At 40.3% G+C, this 25957-nt stretch overlaps 1 protein-coding gene across 2 annotated transcripts in view; it reads left to right on the top strand.

Annotated features, from left to right (window-relative positions):
- The window catches only part of ptpn4a (protein tyrosine phosphatase non-receptor type 4a), a 79929-nt gene that overhangs the window by 31359 nt on the left and 22613 nt on the right, over positions 1-25957 (top strand). For both annotated transcript variants that reach the window (XM_020647846.3, XM_020647847.3), the window contains exons 3-11: positions 5846-5953; positions 7539-7581; positions 8473-8548; positions 12520-12564; positions 12796-12848; positions 16586-16706; positions 17607-17694; positions 18587-18675; positions 24787-24850. In XM_020647846.3, coding sequence (XP_020503502.1) covers positions 5846-5953; positions 7539-7581; positions 8473-8548; positions 12520-12564; positions 12796-12848; positions 16586-16706; positions 17607-17694; positions 18587-18675; positions 24787-24850 — 687 coding nt within the window. The remainder of the gene's footprint in view (positions 1-5845; positions 5954-7538; positions 7582-8472; positions 8549-12519; positions 12565-12795; positions 12849-16585; positions 16707-17606; positions 17695-18586; positions 18676-24786; positions 24851-25957) is intronic.

Here is a 25957-nt window from a genome sequence, read left to right as displayed (position 1 = left end):
TGTAGCAAAATCTCAGACAGTTAGCATGACATCTCTGACATAAACTACGGTGGCTGCTCTGTTTTCGTATAATTATTTCTTTCTAATTATGTGTTCGAGACAGACTTAGAATTAGTGTGAAAAGTGTGGAGAAGGGCTCGGCATATTTGTGTTTGTGCTGTGGTGGCTGGGTGTGGCTGTGAGCTGAACTATATCTTCATCCAGAAATGGGAGGGTACGCAGCTTAAATATACAATATGCAGGCTTACTCAGTGATCCCCTCTTTATATTTTGCCTTTGGCCATCAAATTGATTTAAAAAAAAAGGTTGTGTTGTTTTGTAGATTAAGTCTGATAAAAGGTATTTAATCCTTAAGACTGGCTTTTGAGTAAACAGTCTCACCACAAAGTCTGTTTGCAGGGCTTTTTGGATTATATCACACGAGCTTTCTAAGCAAATACACACTGCCAAAGTATGATCACTGTCATTTATCAATGGTGTGATGGAAAACTTTTCAAACAGATGGAATATTTTTCTATTTATCTGATGAATTGACGAAGAACTCGTACCAAATCACAAGTAAGAGTGAGCTATCCAAGTGGTGAAGCTGAGTGCTGAACCTTGGAAAGCTTCACCTCCAACTCTTTGTGAGATATGGTTGTCAAGACAAGAACAAAAACATCGAGCATCAACTACATCACACCTGTTGCTGTGGAAGACCTAAATAAAAAGTGTTTTTGTTTTGGATACAGAGGGACAGATGGAGACCGACTGACTGAGAGGTATCTGTCAGTGACTCCTCATTTATGTCGTATTTTTCTTCTTTTTTTTTTTTTCCTGCCCGGGCAAGCTGCCGTACACATTCCTGAATTGCCATCATTCTTGAATGCAAACGCGTACATACAGCACATTCAGCTGCTCACTGTAGAGACAAAGAGGAATGTGTAATATTGACTTTTATTTCATGATTAGCCTGACATGAAAATACTGGGATTTTCCCTCTCTCCGCCCAGTGTGTGTGATGTTTGGGGGGTCTTTAGCCCCCTCGAACACCCCCTTAACATCCTTGACAAACTTATCAGAGCATCTCTCTCCCTTTCTCTCTCTCTCTCTCTCTCTCTTCCTCTCAGCCAGTCTCTTGTGTTCTGATTGCGCTCTATCACCACGTCGCCCTCTTCTTCTTTTCCTGCTCTCACGCACACAAGACACTATTTCAGTCAGTGGTGCTGCTGCACTGATGAAGATCAACACAAAGAGCGTTTGTTTCACAACCGCATCGTTAATCACTCGTTCTTTCTTTCTCTCTCTCTCTCTCTCTCTCTCTCTCTCTTCTTCCCTGTCTGTATGTCTCTATGAGTCTCTGTCTTCAGTCTTCTTTGTTGATCTTTCCTTTAGTATGTGTTGTGGTGTTCTTTTTATCTTTGCTCTTTTTGAAGTCTTTTTTTTTTTGCTGAGTGTGTAGCCCACAGGATGAACAAAATAAGTTTGCTTCTGTTGCTTGTTGAGTAAAAATATAAAAAAAACAATGTGTGTGTGTGTGTGTGTGTGTGTGTGTGTGTGTGTGTGTGTGTAACATGCTCCTCTTGTGTGCATGTCCTGGACTAAGTTTTAACAATGTACGGCTGTGTTATTTTTCATACAAAGCCAGCAACTGCTCACGCATGCTTTTAGAACACAAGTACATGGTATCCAGCAAACACATACATGTATGTATATAGACACACACACACACACACACACACACACACACACACACACACACACACACACACACACACACACACACACACACACACACACACACACACACACAGGGGTGATGGGTTTCCTGGGAGCACAGTATAAAAAGTGCACAGAGGGCTCACACATCCAGCTTGAAAAGCCGCTTCATACAAAGGGGAAGCAGTGGACAGACACACACACACACACACACACACACACACACACACACACACACACACACACACACACTCACAGAAGCAGTTTTTCTCAGACATGTCTATGAATAGCCTTACATGGGGAAAAATCAAATTAGAGACTTGGTTGTCTTTTCACATCCTCATTTTGTTTTTTTGACCTAATTCTTCAGATTGCTCAATAATTGTTTAACTGGTTACTGGTTACTGTGTTAATCCGAGAGCCAGTTAATGATGCCGCCAGTATGATTACATGTCAGTTTCAAAAAAAATAAAAATAATGTCATGTAGTGTATAGCCAATATACTTAACTGCAAATATGTTTCTTGTTTTGTTAGTCTACATAACATTTTCACTGTCAGACAGTTGCGGGCCTGTATCCTCCTGACAAAAAGTACACCTACCTGCTGGTCAGATCAGCCACGCCCCTTATTTTGAGTAACTCATGTCTTAATCGGCACACACTGTAGGGATTGGGATATGAGCTGTTTTTCTTTTGTACCAGTTCTGGAAACACGTTCATTTCTTTTGTTAAAGAGCCCATATTATGCCCTTTTTGGGGTTCGTATATTTAATCTATGTACCTACTTTTGTACGTTCACAATAGCTAAAGTCCGAAAAAAGTGTCTGTTTTCTTGTACTGCTCCTCCTTGCTCCCTCTACGCTCTGAGTCCGTCAGCTGCACTCTGTTGAGCCCACACTGTTAGACTCCACGTGGGCCAAGTCTGCTCTGATTGGTCTGCCGATCCGCTCTGTCGTTATTGGTCAGTTGCTCAGCACGCTTCTCGGAAATGTCAACATGAGCTGCTGGGCTTGCCACAGCGAGCCAATGGGCTTAGATCAGTGATCTCACACTGACAATGACGCCACACTGACAAATCTTTATCGAGGGGGGTTAGAACCGGGCGTTACATGCGGCTAATGCTACAGCGTTTCCACGGACTTTGAATTTTTGCACATAGATGTGCCTAAACATGCACAGGACACTTGGAAAACACACTAAAGGGCATATAAAACCAGAAAAAGCATAATATGGGATCTCAAGTGGACACTTGAGGAACTGCAGATATTTGCACTTCTGCATGCCATGGGCTTTTGTTGCCATTTACGGAGCTGGATTTTCACCTTGATTGTGATTGGTCAAAGGAAATATGTTTGACATCAAGCAGAGGTCTGTCAAAGTTCATGACGAATAAACATTTGGATTCAAAAGCAAAACAATTGGATTTGTGAACATTCCTTTAATCAGAATTTGTTAACATTTATTCCTGGTTTTGGATGTTTTTGGTCTTTTCTTGTAACACAAATTGACGTTATTTTATTGTCCAATATTTTTGATTCAGTGTTGAAAGTATTGCTCTCAAATACATTTTTAATGTGCTGCGTTTCACTTTCGTATTTAAACTTACCTGGTCAGTTACATAATGAAGAAACATGACGGTATGAGGTAACTTCATGTTTCTTGAAGTACTGTAAGACTGTGACGCTGAAAAGAACATGTTTGAAACCGCTTCATTCAATTTCCCTGTCATCCAGACGTGCTAGTAAAGCTGTAGGGAAGTGAGCGAGAGGGGAGGGAAGGAGCGCAGAGGGAATGAGGGTTGACTCACTGACTTAACAAGGCTTTGACAGCACAAGATAGCGAGCAGACACACTTCCACACACAGCGCTAAAAGACTGCCGGTGATCCTTGAGGGTTGCCATGTCGACATGTCAATTGTCAACTATCATTCCCTCTGTTTCCTTCACACACACACACACACCCCCACACACACACACACACACAAAATGTACACATGCTGTGCTGTAAAAGTGTGTCACCAGGGTAAAGGAGAGCAGTAGACTACTAGAGCACCTTGTGTGTGTGTGTGTGTGTGTGTGTGTGTGTACGTTCTCCCATGGGAGCCCTGATGGAGTTACACACTCACACTCTCGCTCGCTCTCTCTCTCTCTCTCTCTCTCCCCCTCCTTCTCTCTCAAAGTCGCGGCAGGATCAGGTGTGAATTTCTGCTCCACTTGCGGTCCCACAGTTTGTCCTCTCGCCCTTCCTACTCTCTCATGAAACGATGGGATATTAATGATGTGTTTGATAAATAATTCCTCTGCCTTCTTCCTGTTTCCCTACACCTCTTCCCCCCCCTTCCCCACCGCCCTCTGTCCTGTCTTTTAGAGCTGATCTGTTTGTATTACAACAGGGTTCTCTTGTAGTTCGACCACTGTCCCTACCTTTTTTTTTTTTTTTTTTTTTCACTAAATCCTACCATTGGTTTTATTTAGAGATGGGACAGATCTGATCTTAACGAACCGTAAAGACACAAATGAGGAACTCTTGCATTCTTTTTGCTTCCTGTTCGATTATAGCAAAGCGCTTACTGTCCGAAGCGTTTGCCAGCAGAAGGTTTGAAGTTACTTAACCACATTAAAGGACCCACTCATTGATTCACTTGAATTTAATTACCTTCCTGAAGCCTCGCTCTCTTTCTCTGAATTGTTCCTTTTTCCACATCTTTCTTTGATGTAAGCTTGACCACAGACAGACGGTGTGGTTTCAGTGTTGAACTCTTTTTCTTTCTTTCTTTCTTTTTTTTTTTTTCCTGCTCTGGCTTTCGTTTGGTGCCAAGTGTTCCTCGGTAGTAAGCTCCTGGCTCGTCTGTATCCGCTGCTTTCTGATCTCCTGACACTTTCAAGAGAACAGTTGGCCACACATCCTGTTTGCACTTGTAAAACTGTTTCCAGTTAGTTATGGAGGTAAAAGGCTGAATTGTTGTCAATATTGAACAATGCAGCCTTTGTGGCTTTAGTTTTTCATGTTAAATAGATTCCTGTATGCAGACGATTTCACATAATGGAAATTAATTCATATTATTGGAGTAATAGTTTTTACTTAGCATTTATTTAGGGACATTCTTCTCACACGCTTCCTTTAAGAGGCAGAAACCCTGAACAAAAGCAGAATCATCTTGATCAGCCACCTGCCTAAACTGTGTTGGGCTTAGAAAGTTGGATAGAGGAAGATTCAGGAAGAAGGATAGAGACAAACAGAGCAACAACAAATAAAATAATAAAGATATGATGGATTAATATTGGGTCTTTGTAGATGATATAAAAATGAGTAAGGTCTCTAGCGGCTCTTTTGGTAAAGTGATCAAAACTGATTGATTGAGATCAGATGCTTACCCATCAAGCCATGACACTAAATGTTACTGTCCCTTTAAGACATTTGGCGTGTGTAAGACATGAAATAAAATGTATATATAATAACGTGTAATTATGTCTACATTTGATCTACATTTTAAATTCATCGTAGCTCGACACACACCTCAGTGTGTCACTTGTCTCTGGGTCACAGTTTTGAAGGAGGAAGAGGTTTAACATACAGTTTGTGTTGAATTTCCACATTGACATTTACATTTGTTTTTTTTATGGACTATACATCTTTGCTTTATTGCTCAAAGATGTCAGATGGCGTTACACGGTCACTGAATCAACCACACAGAAAAATATATGACAGTAGCCCTCAGGCGCGCATCTGCTTAATCCCTTATACATGTTCTTCCCTGTGTGGTTGGAAAGATATTAGTTAAGACTCGATGGATGAATCACACGTGAATCCTAGCGAGGAGAAATGTTTCAGTAGCGAGGAGAGCAATTAAATTATTTAGACTTCTGTGAAGGGAAAACGGGATTTCTTTTCTTTGAAGAGTCACAGCACTACGCTTCTGTCTTGATATAATATGGGGCAGGATATGCTTTAATTACTTCCCCTCTCTCTCTCTCTCTCTCTCTGTCTCTCGCCCTTGCTCCTTCTCTGACCTTTCGACAAAGAGGATCGGACATGATTCAGAGCTCTTTGTGTAAAATGTGTCCGTCCTTCCTTTTCTTCTTTTAGAGTGGAAATGACCGGTAAGCAACAAACTTTGACTGAGTGTGTTTCCTGTCCCTCTCTGCAGAAGTCGGATCATGGCCAGGTGTTGCTGGATGCTGTCTTTAAGCACCTGGAGCTGACCGAGAGAGACTACTTTGGCGTGCACTTGTCTGATGACTCCTTAGATTCACCAGTGAGTATCATGTTTGTAATCCATAAGAGTGTGTGTGTATATGCATATTTATTTTGTGTGTGTGAATGACACGTCGCGCTGCATGTGCCAGCCATAAAACACAGCTGGTAAAAGCAGAGGGATTGACATTGATCATATATAAACAGCGATCATTCCTGTGACATCCTTGTGGGTGGGATTATTAAATGCTGTTATTATGTCATGCTGCTGTCTTTCTGTTTGCAAGTTGAATAAACATAGGCAACACTCTTAATCCCACTGCTTCCTTATTAAAAAAACATCTTAAAAAAAGACTGTGGAAAGCAAAAATGTAGAGGGCTATGCAGTGTATCTTTTTAGGGAAGTATCGGATAACTTCTTAGCTACTATTAGACATCAGCTCATGTTAGCATTCAACCCCTCCCTAGCTGACATTACAGTTAAATAGTCTCACATTGTGTGATAAGAAAGTCCCATGAGGCTTCAGTACAGTTAATGTGTTGAAGATGTTTGTCCATATTTCAGAAATAATTGATTTCCCTGTTGTTCCTCGTTAGGCGCCCAATGCACCACAGAGGCATAGTCCTTGACAAACTGGTTTCTGGGTAAATGCTGTATATCATCCCTAATCCCTCTACCCCACATTTCCTGTTTCTCTTCAGCAGCCGATCAAAAAAGGGAAAGCAGGGCCGCTGATGGCCGAGTGGTTAGGGAGCTTGCCCCATGTACAGAGGTTGTAGTCCTGAAAGCGGGCGGCCTGGGTTCAATTCCGACCTGTGGCTCCTTTCAAACATGTGTTTTGCTCTGTCCCCAATTTCAGAATCTCCAATAAAAGGCATAAAAAAAGCCCCGAAGAAAGAAAATCCTAAAATAAAATTGAAACTGTATTTCTGGCTGGGTTGTGGTTACATTAATTTACTCTTGAATGTGTTGTCAGTGGTAGATGATTTGTTCTCCCTTGGTTGGTGAACTTCACCAACCAAGGGAGAACAAAAAGTCCCTTCAGATAGTCTCTAAATTGCAGTCTTTCAGTTGCGGATCAAATTTTACAACAGTGTGATGATGATAATTTGTCAGATTTACAACATTTATAAGACTTCCGAGTGGCAACGAAGCTGTTCCACATTATAACAGCATTTCTTCTTCCCACCCTGAGCATGATGTCAGAGGAAAATGGATTGAATATTGTGAATTACGTTCAGCAAAAGGTCATGGTCATGACTGTGTGTGTGTGTGCATGAATATAAGATACATGTGTTTGTCTCTAGAGATGCTCTGTGTTTGGATCAGTCTCATAAAATCAGAAGCATAAAATGCCAGAGTGTACACTTACAACATCTCACTGCATATAGGAAATATATGCATATACTGTAGCTGTGTGTGTGTGTGTGTGTGTGTGTGTGTGTGTGTGTGTGTGTGTGTGTGTGTGTGTGTGTGTGTGTGTGTGTGTGTGTGTGTGTGTGTGTGTGTGTGTGTGTGTGTGTGTGTGTGTGTGTGTGTGTGTGTGTGTGTGTGTGTGTGGCCTGTGGTGAATAATTGACGTTGTGTGTTCATGCTGTGGAAAGGTTCTGGTGTCTCTAAGTGTCTCTCAATCAATATTTTACAGCGCTGGCTCGATCCCAACAAGCCCATCAGGAAACAGTTAAAAAGTAGGTGAAACACACACAACACATACCACCTTAACTTAACCTGTTCAAAGCATTTTCAGGAATCAGCATCAGCATCTTAAAGCAGAGACAGGTCACTGATGTCCAACTTAATTGCTTAGTTTTCACAAACAGTGTGAAGCGGTCTGGCCTTACTCTACTGTTAATAATCCACACTCCACCTAAAGCAAAAAGTGTCCAGTTAAAACATTCTCAGTCTGCCTTAAGCAACAGCTAAACTCCATTTCAACTCCACTCTTTTTTGATAATGAGTAATAGAATTTGTAACATGTAGAACAATTAAGAAGAAGCCAAAGTGAGAAATACAGTCGCCCCTCGAGCAATGATTGAACTGGGTTTCAACTCTGTTTTCATGCCGGGTGACGGATTCATTGAAGAACAACCGCAGGATTTTACTTTTAACACAATACTTTGAATTATACCGACATGTTTGTACAAATGTCGGCATTCTTTTCTTTTTTTTTTTTACCCTTTGGGTCTTTTTTTTCCGTACTTGTTTTCACTCTTGTGAGAGTAAGAAAAAAAAAGATGAAATGGTGAGAACCTTGAATAATAGTTTCTCTTTGGTCTTAACTACTGGCTTCTCTTTTCAAGAAGTATAACATGACGTTTGTCTTTTTCTACTGTTACTACATTATCATCATGTAAATTAAAAACTCTAATACTCTTTGATCATCTTTAGATAAAGCGCATACTTTCACATCTTTATTCACACATCACAAATACATGCACATGTTGTCTCACAGACATTTGACTTGACCGAGTTTTAGTATAATAAACATTCTATTTAGAAATCTGACATGTCGTGCACCCCCCCCCCCCCCCACCACCTCTCTCCCCCCCTCTAACTGTTTACCTTCAATGTTTCTTTAGGGTCTCCCCATAACCTGAGCTTCAGAGTCAAATTCTTTGTGACTGACCCCAACAAACTTCAGGAAGAATACACACGGTAAGAGTGTTGAATGTGAGATATTTGTGAATGCTTAATATCATCTGATGGAAGGGTTAAATACTGAAGAATAGTTCATTTAAACTTGAAAGCTGTTTCAGAGGCATCAAGATGTTTGTAGTGTAGATTTAGAGATTGACATGTTGTCAGTGTTGGATTTCTCTTGTTCACTGAGCACTGGATGATAATGATGAAAAGGTCAACAACACAGTGACTCACTCTGCCGCTTTTCACACGATATCACTCAGTTTGTGATGTGATTATTCCCCCTGCTGATTAGGACACTGACGAGGAGCAGTCTTTGTATTTGTGCTGCTTTATTCAAAAAAAATAAAGAGTGGTGACCTCTTTGAGCAGTAAGGCTGAAGCATGTGTTGGGAAATTATCAAGCACAGTATAAAACAAATGCCTCGATGGACATAGGTGAAGATTCATTTTTTTTAAAAAAACGAATGAAGTGAACATGTCAGAGAAGAAGCACTTACAGGTGTGAGTAAAGTTTTATTCTAATGTGTATAAAATAGGTCCTGACCTATCTGGGATTTTTGGGGCCGATACTGATATTAGGTAGAGAGGGGGCGGCTGTGGCTCTGTTGGTAGTGTCTGTCGCCTCTCAACCGGAAAGTTTGGGGTTCGATCCCCAGCTCCTGCAGCAACATGTCCGATGTGTCCTTGGGCAAGAAACTTAACCCCGAATTGCTCCCACTGCTTCGTCAGTGGTGTATGCATGTGTATGAATGGGAGTAGTTACTTCTGATGGTCACTTGGGTTAACCTCTACCATCAGTGTGGGAATGGGAAGGTGTGACATGCAGTGTAAAAGTGTTTCGAGTAGTCAGAAGACTAGAGAAGCTATACAAGCTCAAGAAATAAATTCCAATAACGATATATCAGCCGATATCTTCCTTAGATGTATCTTCAACCTTTAGAGGTCGTGGATATGGATATAAGATAAGATAAGATAAGATATATTTTATTCATCCCAGCAGGGAAATGTAGGTGTTCCAGCAGCCAGCATACATACAAACACACAACATAACACATATATACATACATATCCCACCCATACAAAAAACATGAGCCCACAATACATAGCCAGGATAGAAAAGTGTTATGGATGGTCCATGTGCATAAGTAGCTGTTACTCATAGATAACAGTACAAAATACTAGCTCTGCCAGTGCATAGTATGATAGATATAAAAAAAGAATTATTATAAAAAAGCAGTCAATTGTGCAAATATACAGGTGCAAAATACAGTTTGATATATATATATATGCAGCTCAGGCTAAAGTTTAAAAGTTTAAATGTCTTCTGTCCTTACTTAAAGGGGAGTCGCTATAAAGTGCAATTGCAGTAGGTAAAAAAGTATTTTTAAATCTGTCCTTTTTGCAGCTTAGCTGCCGTAACCTCCCACTAAAAACACTCTTTTGTTCACACACGAGATTGTGAATATATACAAACATATTGCATATGTATATATACATATTGTGTATATATATATATATATATATATATACATATATACATACAACATATTGTCAGCAACATATTGTTGATATACAAACATTGATTGTGGTGATCCCTTAAAAAATGCTTTTATCAAACACTTTTTTTTTTTCAAACACACAAAGAGTTATAATTAAGACAAGATTATTTTTACAGTTATACAAAAGCCTTTAATTATCCGGAATAACATCAGCGCACTGAAACACTCATCTTTACTTAGAAATAAAGAATTGTAATGAAAAACTATATTAAATGAAATACTCGACTTAAATTGAATAAACCTAGTTGTATCTGAGTTCAAATTAGCCGGTACCATTAGTCATGTGATATGCTAATATCGGCTGGTCGATAAATCAGTCGTGCTCTAATTTTAAAAAAGCAGACACAAGAGAGGCTCAGTGCGCATTCTTCCCGCTCTCTTCGTGCCTGGTGGATATGGCCAATTTCCCTGTAACGTGTTATAAATGTAATTAAACCTGTGAAACATTAATCTCTTATTGTCCTGTCTCCTGTTGTTTCTTATTCATGTTACAGAAATAACCACGACATAGCAATACTGAAGAAGAGAGGAGTCTCTGTTTTTTTATTACATTTACTCTCTTTACTATGTCTACTGCCAAGAGGCAAGAGTAGCGTGATGGAGGAAACACAAACTGACCAATCACAATCCTCCCTGCCCTCCTCCTGGGATATGGGCGTTATGGCTGTATCCCCGCTTTGGTAGTTATATGTTTGCATTGTTACGTGACATCCCTGGTGTGGCCAGCATGGATGCATACATCACTAAGTATGTAGGATTATTTGGCAGCAGATTTATCATCAGATTAAACTGCTGGCGAGCTGCCACTGAAGTAAACAATTGGTACAATTACCACGATGGAGAACACAGCTCAGAATGGGTACACAACGTCCCCCAGCTCATCATACAAGAAGGGACATATTTCATGCTTAGTAAACATATTTATGTTCTGTACATGTTCAGTAAACAAGAACATAATATAAAGGTTGGTAATATGAGAACAGCTTTTGGGATCTAATTATAGGCAGTAAATGAAAACCCAGGACCGGCGCTTCATTCTCTGGTGGATTCTTGCTCATTAAAGGAAAATAAGAAATCTGTATGTTTTGTATCAAGGCCATTATGTGGACTCCAACCCACACTTCTGCAAACATAAGGTCCGCAACAGCGCAGCTCTACATAAACACCATGCAGAGGAGGCGTCACAGCACCATATCGCCTTTTCCGCCTGCTGTTTATTTCAGTCTCTCAGTCGTGGCCTCGCTCCCTGAGCTTCATTAACACTTTGTATACAGCTTGTTACAGCGGGGAGGGAGCCTTGGATCTGAAATGTGAATCTGGTGTGTTGTGCAATCCAGTCAAGTCTAACACCCGATCCTGATAGTTAAGCAAGACTGTTTTCTCTGCTTATCCTCCCTCCTTAAAACTACCTTAGTAATCAGTTTAAATTATAAGAACATGTTCTTACAATTCTGTGAGGTTTATCATGAACATTTATTTGAATAGGACAAGAAAGGAAAGATTTATTTTGAGGCTTTTTTCCTTTATTTTGATGGCACCGTGGATAGAGTAGGAAGCCTGGGAGAGAGAGAGAGTTGGGAATGACATGTGGGAAATGAGGCATAGGTCGATCTCGAACCCGGGCCTCACTCTTGGAGGACTGTAGCATGCGGAGCAACCTAACCAATAGACCATCTCCACCCCAGGAGAGACAGTTCTCAAAGAAAAAAAGGGCTTAATTATACTTCTAATTAAAGGGGCTATATGTAACTTTTTACAGGTATAAATCGTTTTTTATCGCCCATTAATAAGCGAACGGTTAACTGATGTGAAAAAGTAGATGTTCACTGTCGATCTGTGTTGCCTGTATAAAAAGTTTCCCCAGGTCGTATTTTCCGCGAAAGCTCCAGGAAGTGACATTTTATGCAACGTCCTCCTCACTCCGCTCCGCTTACAGAGATCAACAGTACAAACTCCCGATATAGCCAGATGCCGCCTTCCACACACTTCTATCCGCCCTAGGAGCTCTCAAAGGCGGACAAACTCATCACTCACTCCTGCTCTCGTTTGTAGGATGATGAATGAATACAGACACACAGACTCCTTCACAGACTTTCACATGTGTATGACCACTTACCTCCTCTGTAAACATTATGCCGGTAAATATCCAGTGTTTCGCGGCCGATGATGATGCTCGTTTGTGTACGTACGAGCACGTATGACGAGCTCGCAAGGGAGAGCGAGCAACAGGTTACTGGTGCGGTTCGCCTAACGGTCATGCGGTATCGCTACAAGCGCAGTATTTTTGAAAGTTACATATAGCCCCTTTAAACAAAGACCTCTTCTAAAGGGTATCTACCATCAGAAATGATATTAAACCCAATAAATACTAAGGGATTTTTGCACTGGTCTCTTATCCTAATGCATTGTGTTGTCCCCTCTCAGGTACCAATATTTCCTTCAGATCAAGCAGGATTTATTAACTGGAAGGTGAGTGTGTCCTTTGCATATTAGCTGTCGCTGTAGAGAGACAGTGACCTCACACAGAGCGGCTGCAATAGAGTTATAGTTGTTGCATTTGAGATTGTTTTATATCTGAATTCTCACAAGAGATGTAACAGTTCTTATAAATCTTTCAAATGAGCTGTATTGTATTGTGCATTGATCCCATACTGAATATCTTTATGTAAGATTTTGTGTGTGTGTTCCTGTGATTTCCAGATTGCCCTGTCCACACAACACGGCAGCACTGCTGGCATCCTATGCTGTTCAATGTAAGTACTGCTCCCTGGATACATCCACTCTACACACAGCGGTGGAAAAGGCAATTCATTAGGCCTGTCTTAAGCTGCTCACACTGTTAAATGTAATGACTGTGGTCGCTCCAGTGCATTTATAGCCGGTGCTCCGAAGCCATTATGATTCAATTAAGCCGTGTGGTGATATTTGATTGTGTCTGCAATGACATCAATATTGAATGTAGTGTTGGTTCACTTTTCTTCACTGTTGGGACTCCTTGTTGGCCAGATATGGGGAGGTAAACAAATGGAAAGTATTTCTAGAAACCGTGAAGCTTTGTACTTAAAGCCTAAAAGAACAAAATCTCTGATGATATTGTTTTCAGAATAGAATTGACAATAAATGACTGAAGCAGACATTTTAAAGCCGACATTTACTTGGCAAACAGATAAATGATATAGCACTCAGCAGCTCCTCTGTTTTGTTCCTTGCTTATAACACTGTTCCAGCACCTCATGGCTGACATGTAGCAGAAACCACTGGTTTAAAAACCGTCTCTTCCGACCCACAGCCGAGCTCATGCCAGCGGACTTTCAGCCTCAGCGCTAATCTCATCTACTGTTGTGATGTAGCGTGTGGGTTAAATGCTGACTGGGCCCCTCTGTCATCACAATAATGACTCCTGACACACTGCTCTGTCTGTCCGTCTCACTCGCTCTTTCTCTCTCTCTCTTTTTTTTTTTTTTTTTTTAACTGCTGCTCATTGTTTTCACGCAGCCTGTTTTGCCTTCTGTCTGTCTCTATCTTTTTATCTCTGTTTGGTCTTTCTCATCACTCTCTGCTTATCCCTTTTTTTCTGCCGCCTCCCTCCTCTCTCCTCCACCTCTCTGGTGTATTTTGTAGGGAATTTGCACAGCTACTGTATATAGGTCAGTGAAGAGATTTGGTCTAGACTACCAACATCATGACACTACTGCTTTTTACCCCCAGCCACACACACATGCACACACACGCACACTCGGTTGCTAGGTGCATGTTGTCACTTCCCTCAGTGCCAGCCCAGATTATGAAGATAAATGTTTGCTTTGGGAAAATAAAAATAAAAACCCGTCTTGAAGCAGCTGCTATGCTGCTAATTCAGTTAGCTGAGCCCCAAGTGCCAGCAGTGATCACTTTAAATCCTACACTTACGCATGCATTCTCAACACACCACAAATCCCACCCAGCAGGCCTGGATTCTTGTTTTAAATTGACCAAATGCTGTCTGAAAAGCACGGCATTCCCCTCCTTAGTATCGAGGCATTTTGGTGAAAGAAATCCGGAAATACCCCATTTTTATTTATACTGTTCTTTAACAGGAGATGTGGCCTTGGTTAATGCAGCATTTCATATTTATGAAAATGTTGCATCATCAAACACTAAAGGCCCTGACACACCAAGTAAGAACTAGTGGCGACGAAGGTCGACTGTGGCATCACCTCAAGACGCCTCCCGACGCCTTTTGTCTCGGCCAAAAAAGTTGCACTTGAACACACCGCAAAGACTACAGCGGACGGCCAACCACCATGTACTGCGCATGCATGAGAGGAAATAACTCTCCATGCCAGCAGGCGGCGGTAGTCTGTAATCGTTATTCTAAAAAGGGGAAACCGGAAGAGGACGAGGACGGAGAAGAATGCAGATACATGAACCATTGTTATGATACGAGAAGACCATTTTCACACCGTGTGCTCACCACTCGTGATATAGGCACTTTTAATCGAGAATAATGTCTGATAAAAAGTTGAAGTCGTTTATTTCTGTTTTTCTTCTTGTGCACCGATTCGCCTAGCTGAACAGCCAATCACAGTGATTACTCTCACCAACACACATACCTACACTGATTCAACATGTCTTTTCGGCAAAAAAAAAGGCGGAGGGGACCGACAGGGCTGATGGGTAGTGACAGAGCTGGACACACCACAAAAACTAGGGCGACGATCGCTCACAATCTCCATGGTGTGTCAGGGCCTTAAAGCTGTTTTTAATTGATTTGCATACGGCTGCTTTTTAAAATGTATTCATATTGATAGCGCTGGGTGCTTATAGAGTAAACATACAATCAGATTTTCTATCAATTGTTGTTTAGGGTAAGCTTAGGGAAATCATGCATCTACACTTACACCAGGTTAACCCCCCCAAAAAAAAACAGAAATCCATCATCTCAAACAGAGAGTTTAATATCTTCTTTTAATGGTTCAACTACTCAATAAAATCATTTTAAAGAAGAATGAGCTCAGGTTAGTCTTTCCACTTAAATCCTGTCATCGCTTGCATATGGATTTCACATCCAAAGATGGACACAATCGGAGCGATCAGGCTGTCAGCCAGTCCTTTGAGCTTCATTGGCCTTAACATTGAATCTTGTTTAAGTCATGACCACAGCATAAAAAAAAAAGAAATACCAGCCCACTGTGTGAAGATGTAAGCTATTGGCTGAACATAAATTTCTCCCTGGAGTGTGCACATCAATAAGCTTTTCAGCTTGAATTGATTTGTCGCTCAATATGCTTAGGCTACTGGCTACTAAGGTTAGTCCAGGGACTACTTGAGCGAATTGATGATTCTGAGCTTCGACTGCCAGCTAGTGAGCTAAAGGCTTTGGTGATTTGCTTTGTGCTCGTTCACTGTGAGCGCTCAGAGAGCTAACATAGATCTTTGAGTATCATATATAAAATCCCTACTTCCTTTATATTGTAGTTCAACTGATTTGTTCTTTCATCTGATATTTTGAGGCATGTTTAAAAGGCTTTGGTCCATGCTATATGATCTACTATTTGACTTTCATTTGTCAAACGACATGGATTTGATTTGATTTGCTGTATTCACATTAACAATCTTAGCATCTCTTTGGACCAACTTGGTATATTTCCTGATAACATGACTGTACCAGGCTTGTGTTGCTACTTGGCTTGGTTCAAGATCTGAAAGGGCATAGTAACACTAACTCATGCACCTCCGTATGAAATAACACTTCAATGCACAGAATGATTCCATTGTTCTGTGGTCCTCAACACTAAGATTAAATCCAGAGATATCCTGTATGTGCACAAGGATAAAATGCACACTTTTGTCATCGAAGAGGATTGTTAGAGGCTGTGAGAATTTTCAGCCGAGGTGTGAAGCTTCATTTTTGTATGATGGAGATTGTAATAGTACAGAAGCTCCCCAGAGTAAACTCATTCACACCACAAATTAAACAAGAAACATCCAACACTATGAGTCAAAGAAAGATATGTGAAAAAAACAAAGGATGATGACGAAGGCTCCATGTTTGTTGCTGGTTTGGTGTTATTTCTTTGTTGTCAAGCTATAGCATAAAACATTTGTATCCTGAGAATATTTTTCACTTCAGATGGTTATGGTTGAATTGGCTCGATGGTTCTCATTGTCAGTTGTCCATTTCTGCTGTAAATAAGCAGGTTGTGGTCAGAAAATGATAGATTATGCTCGGACAATGCGTTAGAAGAAACAACTCAATTATAAAACATGGCACACAAGTCAAGACCAGTATTTGACTTGTATGTTTTCAATGACACAAGGATAAACCGTTCTCTTTGTTAGAGAGATTTAGATTTTAACAGATTTTGCTATGCGTTGATTTGCACCAGTTTATTACAAAAAAATGAATTAATCATTTCTCCACTATGACTGTTCAATTGGGATAGCAAGGATGCATTGACAATCTATCTCTCTCTCTCTCTCTCTCTCTCCCTCCCCCCCCCCCCTTTAGCTGAACTGGGGGATTACAGTGAAACGGAGCATTCATCCGGCTATCTGTCGGAATACTGCTTCATCCCCAATCCCCCTCAAGACTTCCACAAAGAGGTCTCAAAACATCACCAGCAGCACAGGTACACAGAGACACAGATTCAAGCACACAGATGCTCATACACGTACAAGAAACTGTTATAACTATACAGTTTATGTTTGCTGTAGTTGAAGTTCTGTATTTTTTCACATGAGCACATAATATTGAACTATATGAAAAAAAAATTTCTTAATTCAGGAATCTGTAAAAAAAAAAAAAAAAAAAAAAAAGAAGACATTCAGGTTTATGCTAACACACAAACAGTCCTTTAATTAATCAAGATTCCCATCCAGTATTAAAACAACAATGTTTCCTGGGTCCTATCATCAGTAAAAGACAAGATGAGAAAAAGCAGCTCTATCATGGTCATGGTGTCATGTGTTCAGTAAAATGTTAAATGTAGTTAGCTACAGTTAGATAAAGCCCAAATACTGCTAGTTCACATGGAAACATTGTCTAAGTTTACTTTACATATCAACGTTGTAACCTGACTAATTAAAAAAAAAAAAAAAAAAAAGAAAATCAGTTATTTAGTAAAAATCAAACAGATCTTTCAAACATGTTGGTTATCTCTAGACAAGTTAAGACTGTACACCGTGTTCTGTGATTTAGAGAGATGCATTATTTATCCACCATGAGCGAGACCTTGGTAACATTTAAAAAAGTAACACTTTTTCTTTTGTTTTACCCCTCTTCACTTTCTGTCCCCCATCTGTCTCTCTGATGTACTCTCCTCCCCTCCTACCCTGTCATCATCGCTCCCACCTTCAACCTCATTCCTGTCTGTCCTTGTACTCTCTCTCTCTTTCTCTCCCTTTCTTTCTGTCTCCCCCCTTCTCCCTCTCTCTTCCTCTCTCTCTCTCTCTCTCTCTCTCTCTCTCATGTTCCCACTCCCTCTCTCTCTCTTTCTCTCTCTCTTTTTCCCACTCTCTCCCTCGCTCAGCGGTCTATCTCCTGCCGAGTCAGAGTTTAATTATCTGAACACAGCACGAACGCTGGAGCTCTACGGGGTTGAGCTGCACTATGCAAGGGTAAGTAAGGTTTGACTCAGTGACTCTTAACACCTGCCTGCTTTAGTGTGTGTGTGTGTGTGTGTGTGTGTGTGTGTGTGTGTGTGTGTGTGTGTGTGTGTGTGTGTGTGTGTGTGTGTGTGTGTGTGTGTGTGTGTGTGTGTGTGTGTGTGTGTGTGTGTGTGTGTGTGTGTGTGTGTGTGTGTGTGTGTGTGTGTGTGTTAAAATCTTTCTAGGGATGTTTCTGTTTGGTTATCTGTTTTTCTCTATGGCTTTAGAGTTTTTTCTCCCAAGTCAAAAGTCATGCGACCTGTTGGTAGTGCTTCTTAAATTTCAGTGTGTCCATCTCACTCCTTCCTTTCCTCCACAAAAAACTTGAGAAACACGAGATCGAAAAAAAAAAAAAAAAAGAGTCTATATTCACTGTTAACCAGTGATATCAGAATTTATTTTACAAAATCCCAATCTGCAGTCAAAACATTGTTGACCCAAGGATGTTTTCTTTTCTGCAGTAGCGGAGGAGGAATGAGAACAAGTTGGAGGAGCTGCTTTGTACAGCTGAGTTTAAGCCCACAACTTGCAGAAATGTAGCTGAGCAGTAGAGAGAAGCAGATTGGCCAAACTTGTTTACTTGATATCACATGAAACCATGTGACATGTTCTGGTAGGCCCTAAACCCCAAATATCATGAGGGTATTTTTTTTTTTTTTTTAAAGATGGGGTTTTTTAAGGGCTGTAATGATCAATAAAGGAATTTATAGTAAAACTATTTATTTTTTCAATTGAGCAGCAATGAAGTAATCAAGAAAGAAAAATGCCATTAGACATTTAAATCAAACGTTTCTGTCTTTATAATGTAGCACAAGAAAATTAGTTTAATCTAATTTCTTAACCCACTTTTCCCTCTCTTCAGGACCAGAGCAACACAGAGATTCTTATTGGGGTTATGTCTGCCGGGATTGTGGTTTACAAGAACAGGGTACGGATCAACTATTTCCCATGGTGAGTGACACACCCACACACAAAAACATCAAATTACATGAGTCATTAAATGTGCCTGCCCTTAACCCAAGTGTCACTGCAATATTTATCAGTAGCTTTTTTTTTTATCTGGTAAATAAGAAGAAGAAAGTTAGAACAAAAACAGAAAAACATTTGAGAAGGCTGTTTAGAAATGGAGTTTCAGTCAGCTTTAAGCCAATAGTTGCGTAGGGATTGAGTGAAATTGTCAGTTTTGAGGGAGATACTGTTTGTGGTTTTAGCAAACAATCATGTTATTCTGTACTTAGAAAAGGTTAGGGTTAGAAAGTTGACTTACAGCTGGGCTCTAATATCAGTAAGACAGGATCAGGCTGGAGAATGGAGGATTAACAAAAGTCCTATTCAGGATGCTGTTTCAAGGCACAATATTTATGTCCCTGTGACGTTTCGCCATCACTCTGAATGTCCCGGAGGCTTAATTGGGGGACAGAGTGATCCCCCTGTACCGTCTTTGGAGGTAGTAACAAAGTGGCGTTACAGGGTGAGACAGGATCAGCTGAGCCAGCGGGTAGTGAAAGTTGTGTGTTTGTGCATGTCTGACAGTGTGTCTGTGGAGCTCCCGATGTGCTGTGCTCTCCCAACCACAAAATGTGACTGGGACAAGAATATTACGCCATTGCGGAGTCAATATGAATGTACAAAGCTGGGCTTAGTTACGGCACTTTTTCGTAAGCGCAGTATAAAAGTGGCTAAATAGACAAAGAACAGGTGAGGACCAAGGACTGAACCCTGTTGGATGCCTTGGAACTGAGCAGCAGTCGAAGAGGTGCTGTTGTTTAAAATAACCTTGTTTATTAATTAGAATTGTTTTAACTTATTGGATTTACATTGTTATCTTATATGTATGTCGTACAAAAAAAAAAATATATATATATTCACTTGTGGGCCGCTCTCGTTGTTTCCATTGCAATCCCCGCTGGTTAGTGACATCCAGAGATCAACATTGCAAGTAACCTCTTTATTATTGTCCCCTTCACTAACAGTGAGCTCAAATGGATGACACTCACATACAGAAAAGAGTATTAGGGGAAGAACGATGCAACCATCTGATGTCAGTCACCAGAGTGGATTGCAGTGGAAACTACAATGGCAGCCTACAAGTGAATTTATTTTCCAACCTTTCTCTCAAAATGTAGAAATGTCGTGTGGTGTTGTTGTATAACATTTATATAAAAGATAACACTGTTAATCCAGTAAGGTCATCATAATATACTGGGTTTTAATGTGCAGCTGGAAGGGTCTGTAGTTCCAACAAAACAGCAAATGGGGATGTTTAATTTTTCATCTAGATTTTTCAATAAACTTGTTTGTGTAGTTCATAATCGCAGCAAAAGTTATTCCATGACACTTTGCACAAAGACAAGGTCTGGACCATATTCTTTGTTACACCTATTTACAGTGGCCAAAGTTAATTCTCCTCAAACAAACACTTTGCAGCAAAAACGTTTTTTTTTTTTTATTAAACAAGCAAAAACCTTAAGCCGAACCAGACTCATTGGGGAACAGCCATCTGCCCAAACCAGCTGGGTCAAGAAGACAGAAAGAGATTTCAAATGAAACACGTGCTTTTTCAACAAGCATGTGCACCTGAAAACAAACCGTTACTGCAGAAATTGAGCTTGCTATCAGAGGTTAAATAACTTGAGTTACATCTTTGAGAAGCCCATAAGAAAGGTGTATAAAAAAGAAAAAAAAAGTAGAAGTCTGCCAGCTCTCAGGAGTGATTGAGTGGAGCTATGGATGAAGAACAGGTTACTTAGACCAGTGGTTCTCAACTGGTCATGCCTCAGGACCCACCACCAACCTTTCATGAAAAATTGCGACCCGAACTTCAGATATTTTTCAACCAATCAGATTTGTTCGATGAAAGATTGTGCAGTATGGACCTCCGACAGTACAAAACGTGACGAAAGAAAGAAAGATGTCAAAAAAGCGTTTTGACACTTTTTGACACATTATTTTTTCTTTTAGGCACACATTGGCGACCCACTAAAAATGGCTCTGTGACCCTCTTTTGGGTCTCGACACACTAGTTGAGAAACACTGACTTAGACCATCTCAATTGATAAGTTTATATTTAAAATACGTTCTTTATGTGAAGCTCCACTGTAACATTTGATTTCTTTCTCTCTGTGCTTCACATATTCTGCTAACAAGAAGACAGTCCACCCCCCCCAGATATCTCATTTGCTTGGGACTCACACTGCAGATGTTTCTTGTCACAAAAACACCTGTCTGTCCATCAATCTGCAGCCAGGTCTACTTGAAACGCTACCAGGGAGCCTTTCTAACTGAGAAATGCACTGCTCCATATTTGAGTAACCTCTCACACAGTGATTATTGGCATTGCGTATTAATGTTTAAGCCATAGTTGGATTCTTTTCGAGAATTATGTAGATGATTCCACCTGATTTTTCTAGGGAGAGGGCTTAATATTTAACTAGGTTTCCTGGAAATATTAAAGGATCAAATCTGGTTGCTCTGCGTCTCTCTTTATTTATATATATATATATATATATATATATATATATATATTTTTTTTTTTTTGTCTCTGTCTAATTCACTTACTCTCATCAGTCTTTATGTTTCCGGCTCCGGTTCTCTCTCCAAAGCATCGATTCTTGGAAATCTCCTTTACTCTGCTGCTGCACTGTGGGAGGCTAAATGTTAATGGTCGCTGGGGTTGGACAGTATCTGCTCAAATCCCTGTAACTCCAAAAGATAATTCACTCATGTGTCGGCTTAACACACACACACACACACACACACACACACACACACACACACAGGCACACACACTTTGACCGAATGCACATGGCAGCTTGGGTCATCTGTGTGTTTATGGACAGTTTAGTTTAGTTTGTGTTTGCTCATGTAAGCTTTCTAGATTGAAGGATTTTGGGATACTGACTTTGTCGGGATCACATAAATCTGGCGACTTTCCTCCCCATATGGTGACGAAAAGTTAAAGGATTGAATTGAGATGATAAAGATACAGTGTGGATGTTCTCTTGAGGATTTAGATAAGGCTCCCCCTCTAGACAATTGGAGTCACCAGTCAAGAGGACATCAGGATGACAGACATTTAGTCAGTTTGTTATTTGCTATGTGGTTTATTTTAGACGTGAGGTTGTACACAGACTGCATGGCGTGCAGTGATCTTTACAAAACAAGTCTCAATATGATCCTTCAGTGTGCGTCATTCAGAGGGTTTTACATGGTGCTGAGTTATCCACAGAGGACTCCTCTTCTCTAAAACCAATCAACAAGGGTTTAAAACTAGTGAATTACCCTCGGGATCAATAAAGAAGTTTCTCTTTGCCATTTCACTCATGCACACAACTCCTGAAAATGTTCTGATATTGAAGCTGCTTCATACTATTTTCTGCTCACTTCTCCCTGCTTATGTTCTTTGTCACACTCTTGTTATAAATATGAATTTGTACAGGGAAACCACTGGCTGTGAGGGTCATGTGTGAAAGATTTCAGGTGCAAGCTGTCCTGAAATTTTCTAGAACTTTTCAGGAGTGCAGTGTGTGAAAACGGCTTCTGAGTCTCTTTTTTTTGGCAGCAAGAGGAAGTCAGTAGAGGCTGCCTGGAGCTGAATTATGAGTAGAGATTCTCTACCGTTCTAAAGCTGAAGATCCTAGTTATTAAAATCACAGCATTAAGCCCTTTCATGTTTAAAAACTGTGCGAGCGGTAAGCAGAGATGCTGCTTACTTAAGTTGACCAACTGACCTGAATCCGGTTTGAGACATAAAGAGTTGGTGACGTGGATTAAGAAAGTAGCCCGCTAAACATGTTGTAATGTCATGCTCTGTGCTCTCCCAATACTCTGACAAACATGCATCTTGAGTGTAAACATAATTCTGCAATAAACGAATAAATAATTTGTTCTATATCGCTGGGCTAGAAAAAAAAGGAGCAAATGCACAAAGCTTCCTATTAAACAGCATAATCAGGTTCAAGTGACACAAATCAGAGTTGGATACAAGTCTCCTTGAAATGATTGAAATCACTGCAAAGTCTTCTTGTGTGGAGTAAAAACAGCTCAGGTCAATGTGTGTTTGCATGTGTGCATATCCCGTCAGTTGAGCTAAATTTAGAGATCAACAGTGGCGTGCGTCCCGAGCAGCTGCCCACTACCATGTGTGAAAAGCAGAGGGAGGGAGACGCATAATAGTCAACAGCTTCTCCTCTGCATGTGCTTACATTTACTTTCTCTCTCCTCTGCGTCTTCTCTATCTTGACCCTGTCTTCAACAAGGGCCATTGTTTCTGCAACTAGTCCCATCACCTCTCCCTTGTCTTCTCGTTTTTTTCTTCTTCTCTGGGATGAATCAAACTGTGCGATACTGTATGGAAGGGTCAACAGAGGGAGGAAGAGAGAGGCATTTAGATGTTTTGCCTCTTTCCTATTTCTGTTCACAGCAGCTTGACAAATGAGCCACACTTAGATGGGGCATGACTCACACTCTGCCTAAGCATGAGTGTGTCTGTGTTTGTGTGATTTTTTTATTTTTTTGCCCATGCATGCGTGTGTGAGTAAGTATGTAAAATATATTTAGCAGGGAGCGATGAGTCACAGCAGCAACAGAGCTCTAGGAAGGGATTATGTTACTCTGCTGCTCATCAGCAGACCTGGTACTGCGATTTGAACATCTTTGCAGCTTTCAATGTATGCAGGACTAGTTAACACAAAGGGTGATGGACATAGATGAGCATCTTGAACCACTGGGGTACTCCGGTGTGGTGTTAGTCTTATAACCCCCACCCTGCAGCTATACAAAGAAGAAGGGGTTGGAGGTTAAATGAACAGTTGGGGTGGGACACGTGGGGCAGCTTACTTAGAGAACAGGCGGTTCGTTGAGACATGTGGATAAAAATTCTATTTCATTGTAGTTAATCCTGAAAGAGAAATAGTTCCCTGCTCTGCTTTTAAACACTAAGAAACACTGTGCCAGTTATGAATGCTAACAATTGGTTGGACTTGAGGAAATGTAATTTTTGACGGCTTCAAAAATAGTTCAAGCTCTTACAAATGTGTAACGACTGAAGTATTTATTTAAAATTTAACAGATAACCAAATATACCTAGCCTGGTCCCAGACCTCAGAACAGCTACAAAGATCACATTTCCATTACAGCTACGTCAATATTTTATTAAAAAATATTTTTGAAGCCTCTTTAAAAAATATTGTACAAATGGTTTTAATTCAGTTGTTAAAGTATGTTATATGTCAGTTTTTAAATAAAAAGTTAAACTATGAATTTATTCATTCAGATGAATCTCTCAACGTTTTTGTGGTGCAGTAACACCACAATATATGTGTTTGATTAATTCATCATAAAGCTTCCCTCAGAGATAGGAGAAAGCTGCTTTTGAAACAGGCAGTGTGGCGATATGATGGTTTTTCCAACCTTTAAGTTCCATAAAGGAAATAAAAAGGGTTAATGAAATGAATGCTGTGTATGTCTTGTATCATTTTTTGTTTAAGATTCCCACACTGATTATGCATTACTATTACTGATATTTTCCAAAAGACTTGACTGACCTTGAGTTTAAAGCTTGGGGTCCAAACCCCAAATGGGGTCCCCTGAAAGGTGTAGTCATTGAGCAAAGTAAAATATATTGGAACATTCTGCCTTTATTAGGCTACAAGACATTTACCCAGTTACTTTCAGTATCTCTGTCTGTCTCTCATTCATGCCTCATGTGTCCAGCATTCATTTCCAGCCGTGTCATTACTTTATGAGCTCACCTGGGTGTAAAAAACGTCGTACATTGAGAGGGAAAAATTCCTCCCTTTGTGCTCAAAAATCTCATCCTGGCCTTGAAACACAATAGAAAAAAAACAACATATGATTGACATTTTAATCATTTTAGCAAAAAGCTGAATGTGTCCTGGATGTCTGGGGTCCCCAGAGTTTTGAGAAGTGAAAGGTTGTGAAACCACTGAGTTAACCCAATGGTAGAAATTCAACGTCATCATCCTGTTACAGATGAAAGGCTCTTCATCGCTTGGAGATACTAACTTGGCTTTGCATTGTTTTTTTTGTCGTTGCTTCCAGGTTGAAAATCGTGAAAATCTCCTTCAAGTGCAAACAGTTCTTCGTCCAGCTAAGAAGAGAGGCGGTAGGTGTACACACACACACACACACACACACACACACACACACACACACACACACACACACACACACACACACACACACACACACACACACACACACACCAACTCTCTCTCAAAATTGTGTCCAGGTTTTTTTTAACAGACAGATGGACACAAAATGTGTGTGTGTGTGTCTCTGCTTTCTGACTTTAAATGTATGTGTGTGTACTTACAATGCTAGCAGAGCTACGTCTGTGTTTGTGTGTGTTTAATCAGTGTCAGATTTACCCCCTGCTGACTGTGTCCTGGTTGACTTGTGTTTTAATCCTGACTCTGTCCTGCATCCCTTGTTTGACACGTGGCTCTCTTTTTTTTCCTGTGCTTAACACAACAAACAGACAGCTTATCTGTCACCTTCACAGTCAACTTGATGCTAATCTCCAAAGCAAACATCTGCACAGACGTCTGTTATTCTTTTGACGTCTTACTGTCTATCATCATATTTAAGAACTAAATCTAGCAGTTAAAGGATACAGTTCTTTAATTTTATTTTCTCTCACGTTTCTTCTGTTTGTCTGAATTTCATCCATGAATGTAATTATCATCAGTTGTCCGTCCTCTATTTCTCTCGGCCTCTGATTCCTGTTAGAAGGAATATTCTAGGTGAAACAGTCAGATCCAACTTGTTCTTAAGTGTGTGTCTGAAAATGGCTCCTTAACAAACTTCAAATCGAAGTGAAGAATCACTGAACCTGAAGTTCTAAAATGTTGGTAGTGCATTTTAATGTTATGACTTTAGGCTTCACAGATTCAAGAAAGAACAAAGAAGCTGAATCAATTGTTACAATCCTTGTTGCTTTGACCTTTTTCTATCAACCTGCTTGTACATTTTCTATAAACTCACTATAGAAATAAATTATAATGATAATAACTATATTCACATAGCACCTTTAAATGAGGGTTTTTACAGAGTGCTTTAAAAGCAATGGCACGAGATTGCCCCTGGTAATTTCAAACTCTGTGATGACTGTCTGAGTCCACACCCGGGCTTGTTATCCTTGGCGGGGGGGGGGGGGGGGGGGGGGGAGAGCTCTGCAGTTGTTGTGGGACGAGGAGATTGTAGAGTAGTT

The sequence above is a fragment of the Labrus bergylta genome, chromosome 13, assembly GCF_963930695.1.
Source record: "Labrus bergylta chromosome 13, fLabBer1.1, whole genome shotgun sequence".
Taxonomy (NCBI): Eukaryota; Metazoa; Chordata; class Actinopteri; order Labriformes; family Labridae; genus Labrus; species Labrus bergylta.
Note: the sequence above shows the minus strand (reverse complement) of the source record. Positions and strands in the feature narration are given on the sequence as shown.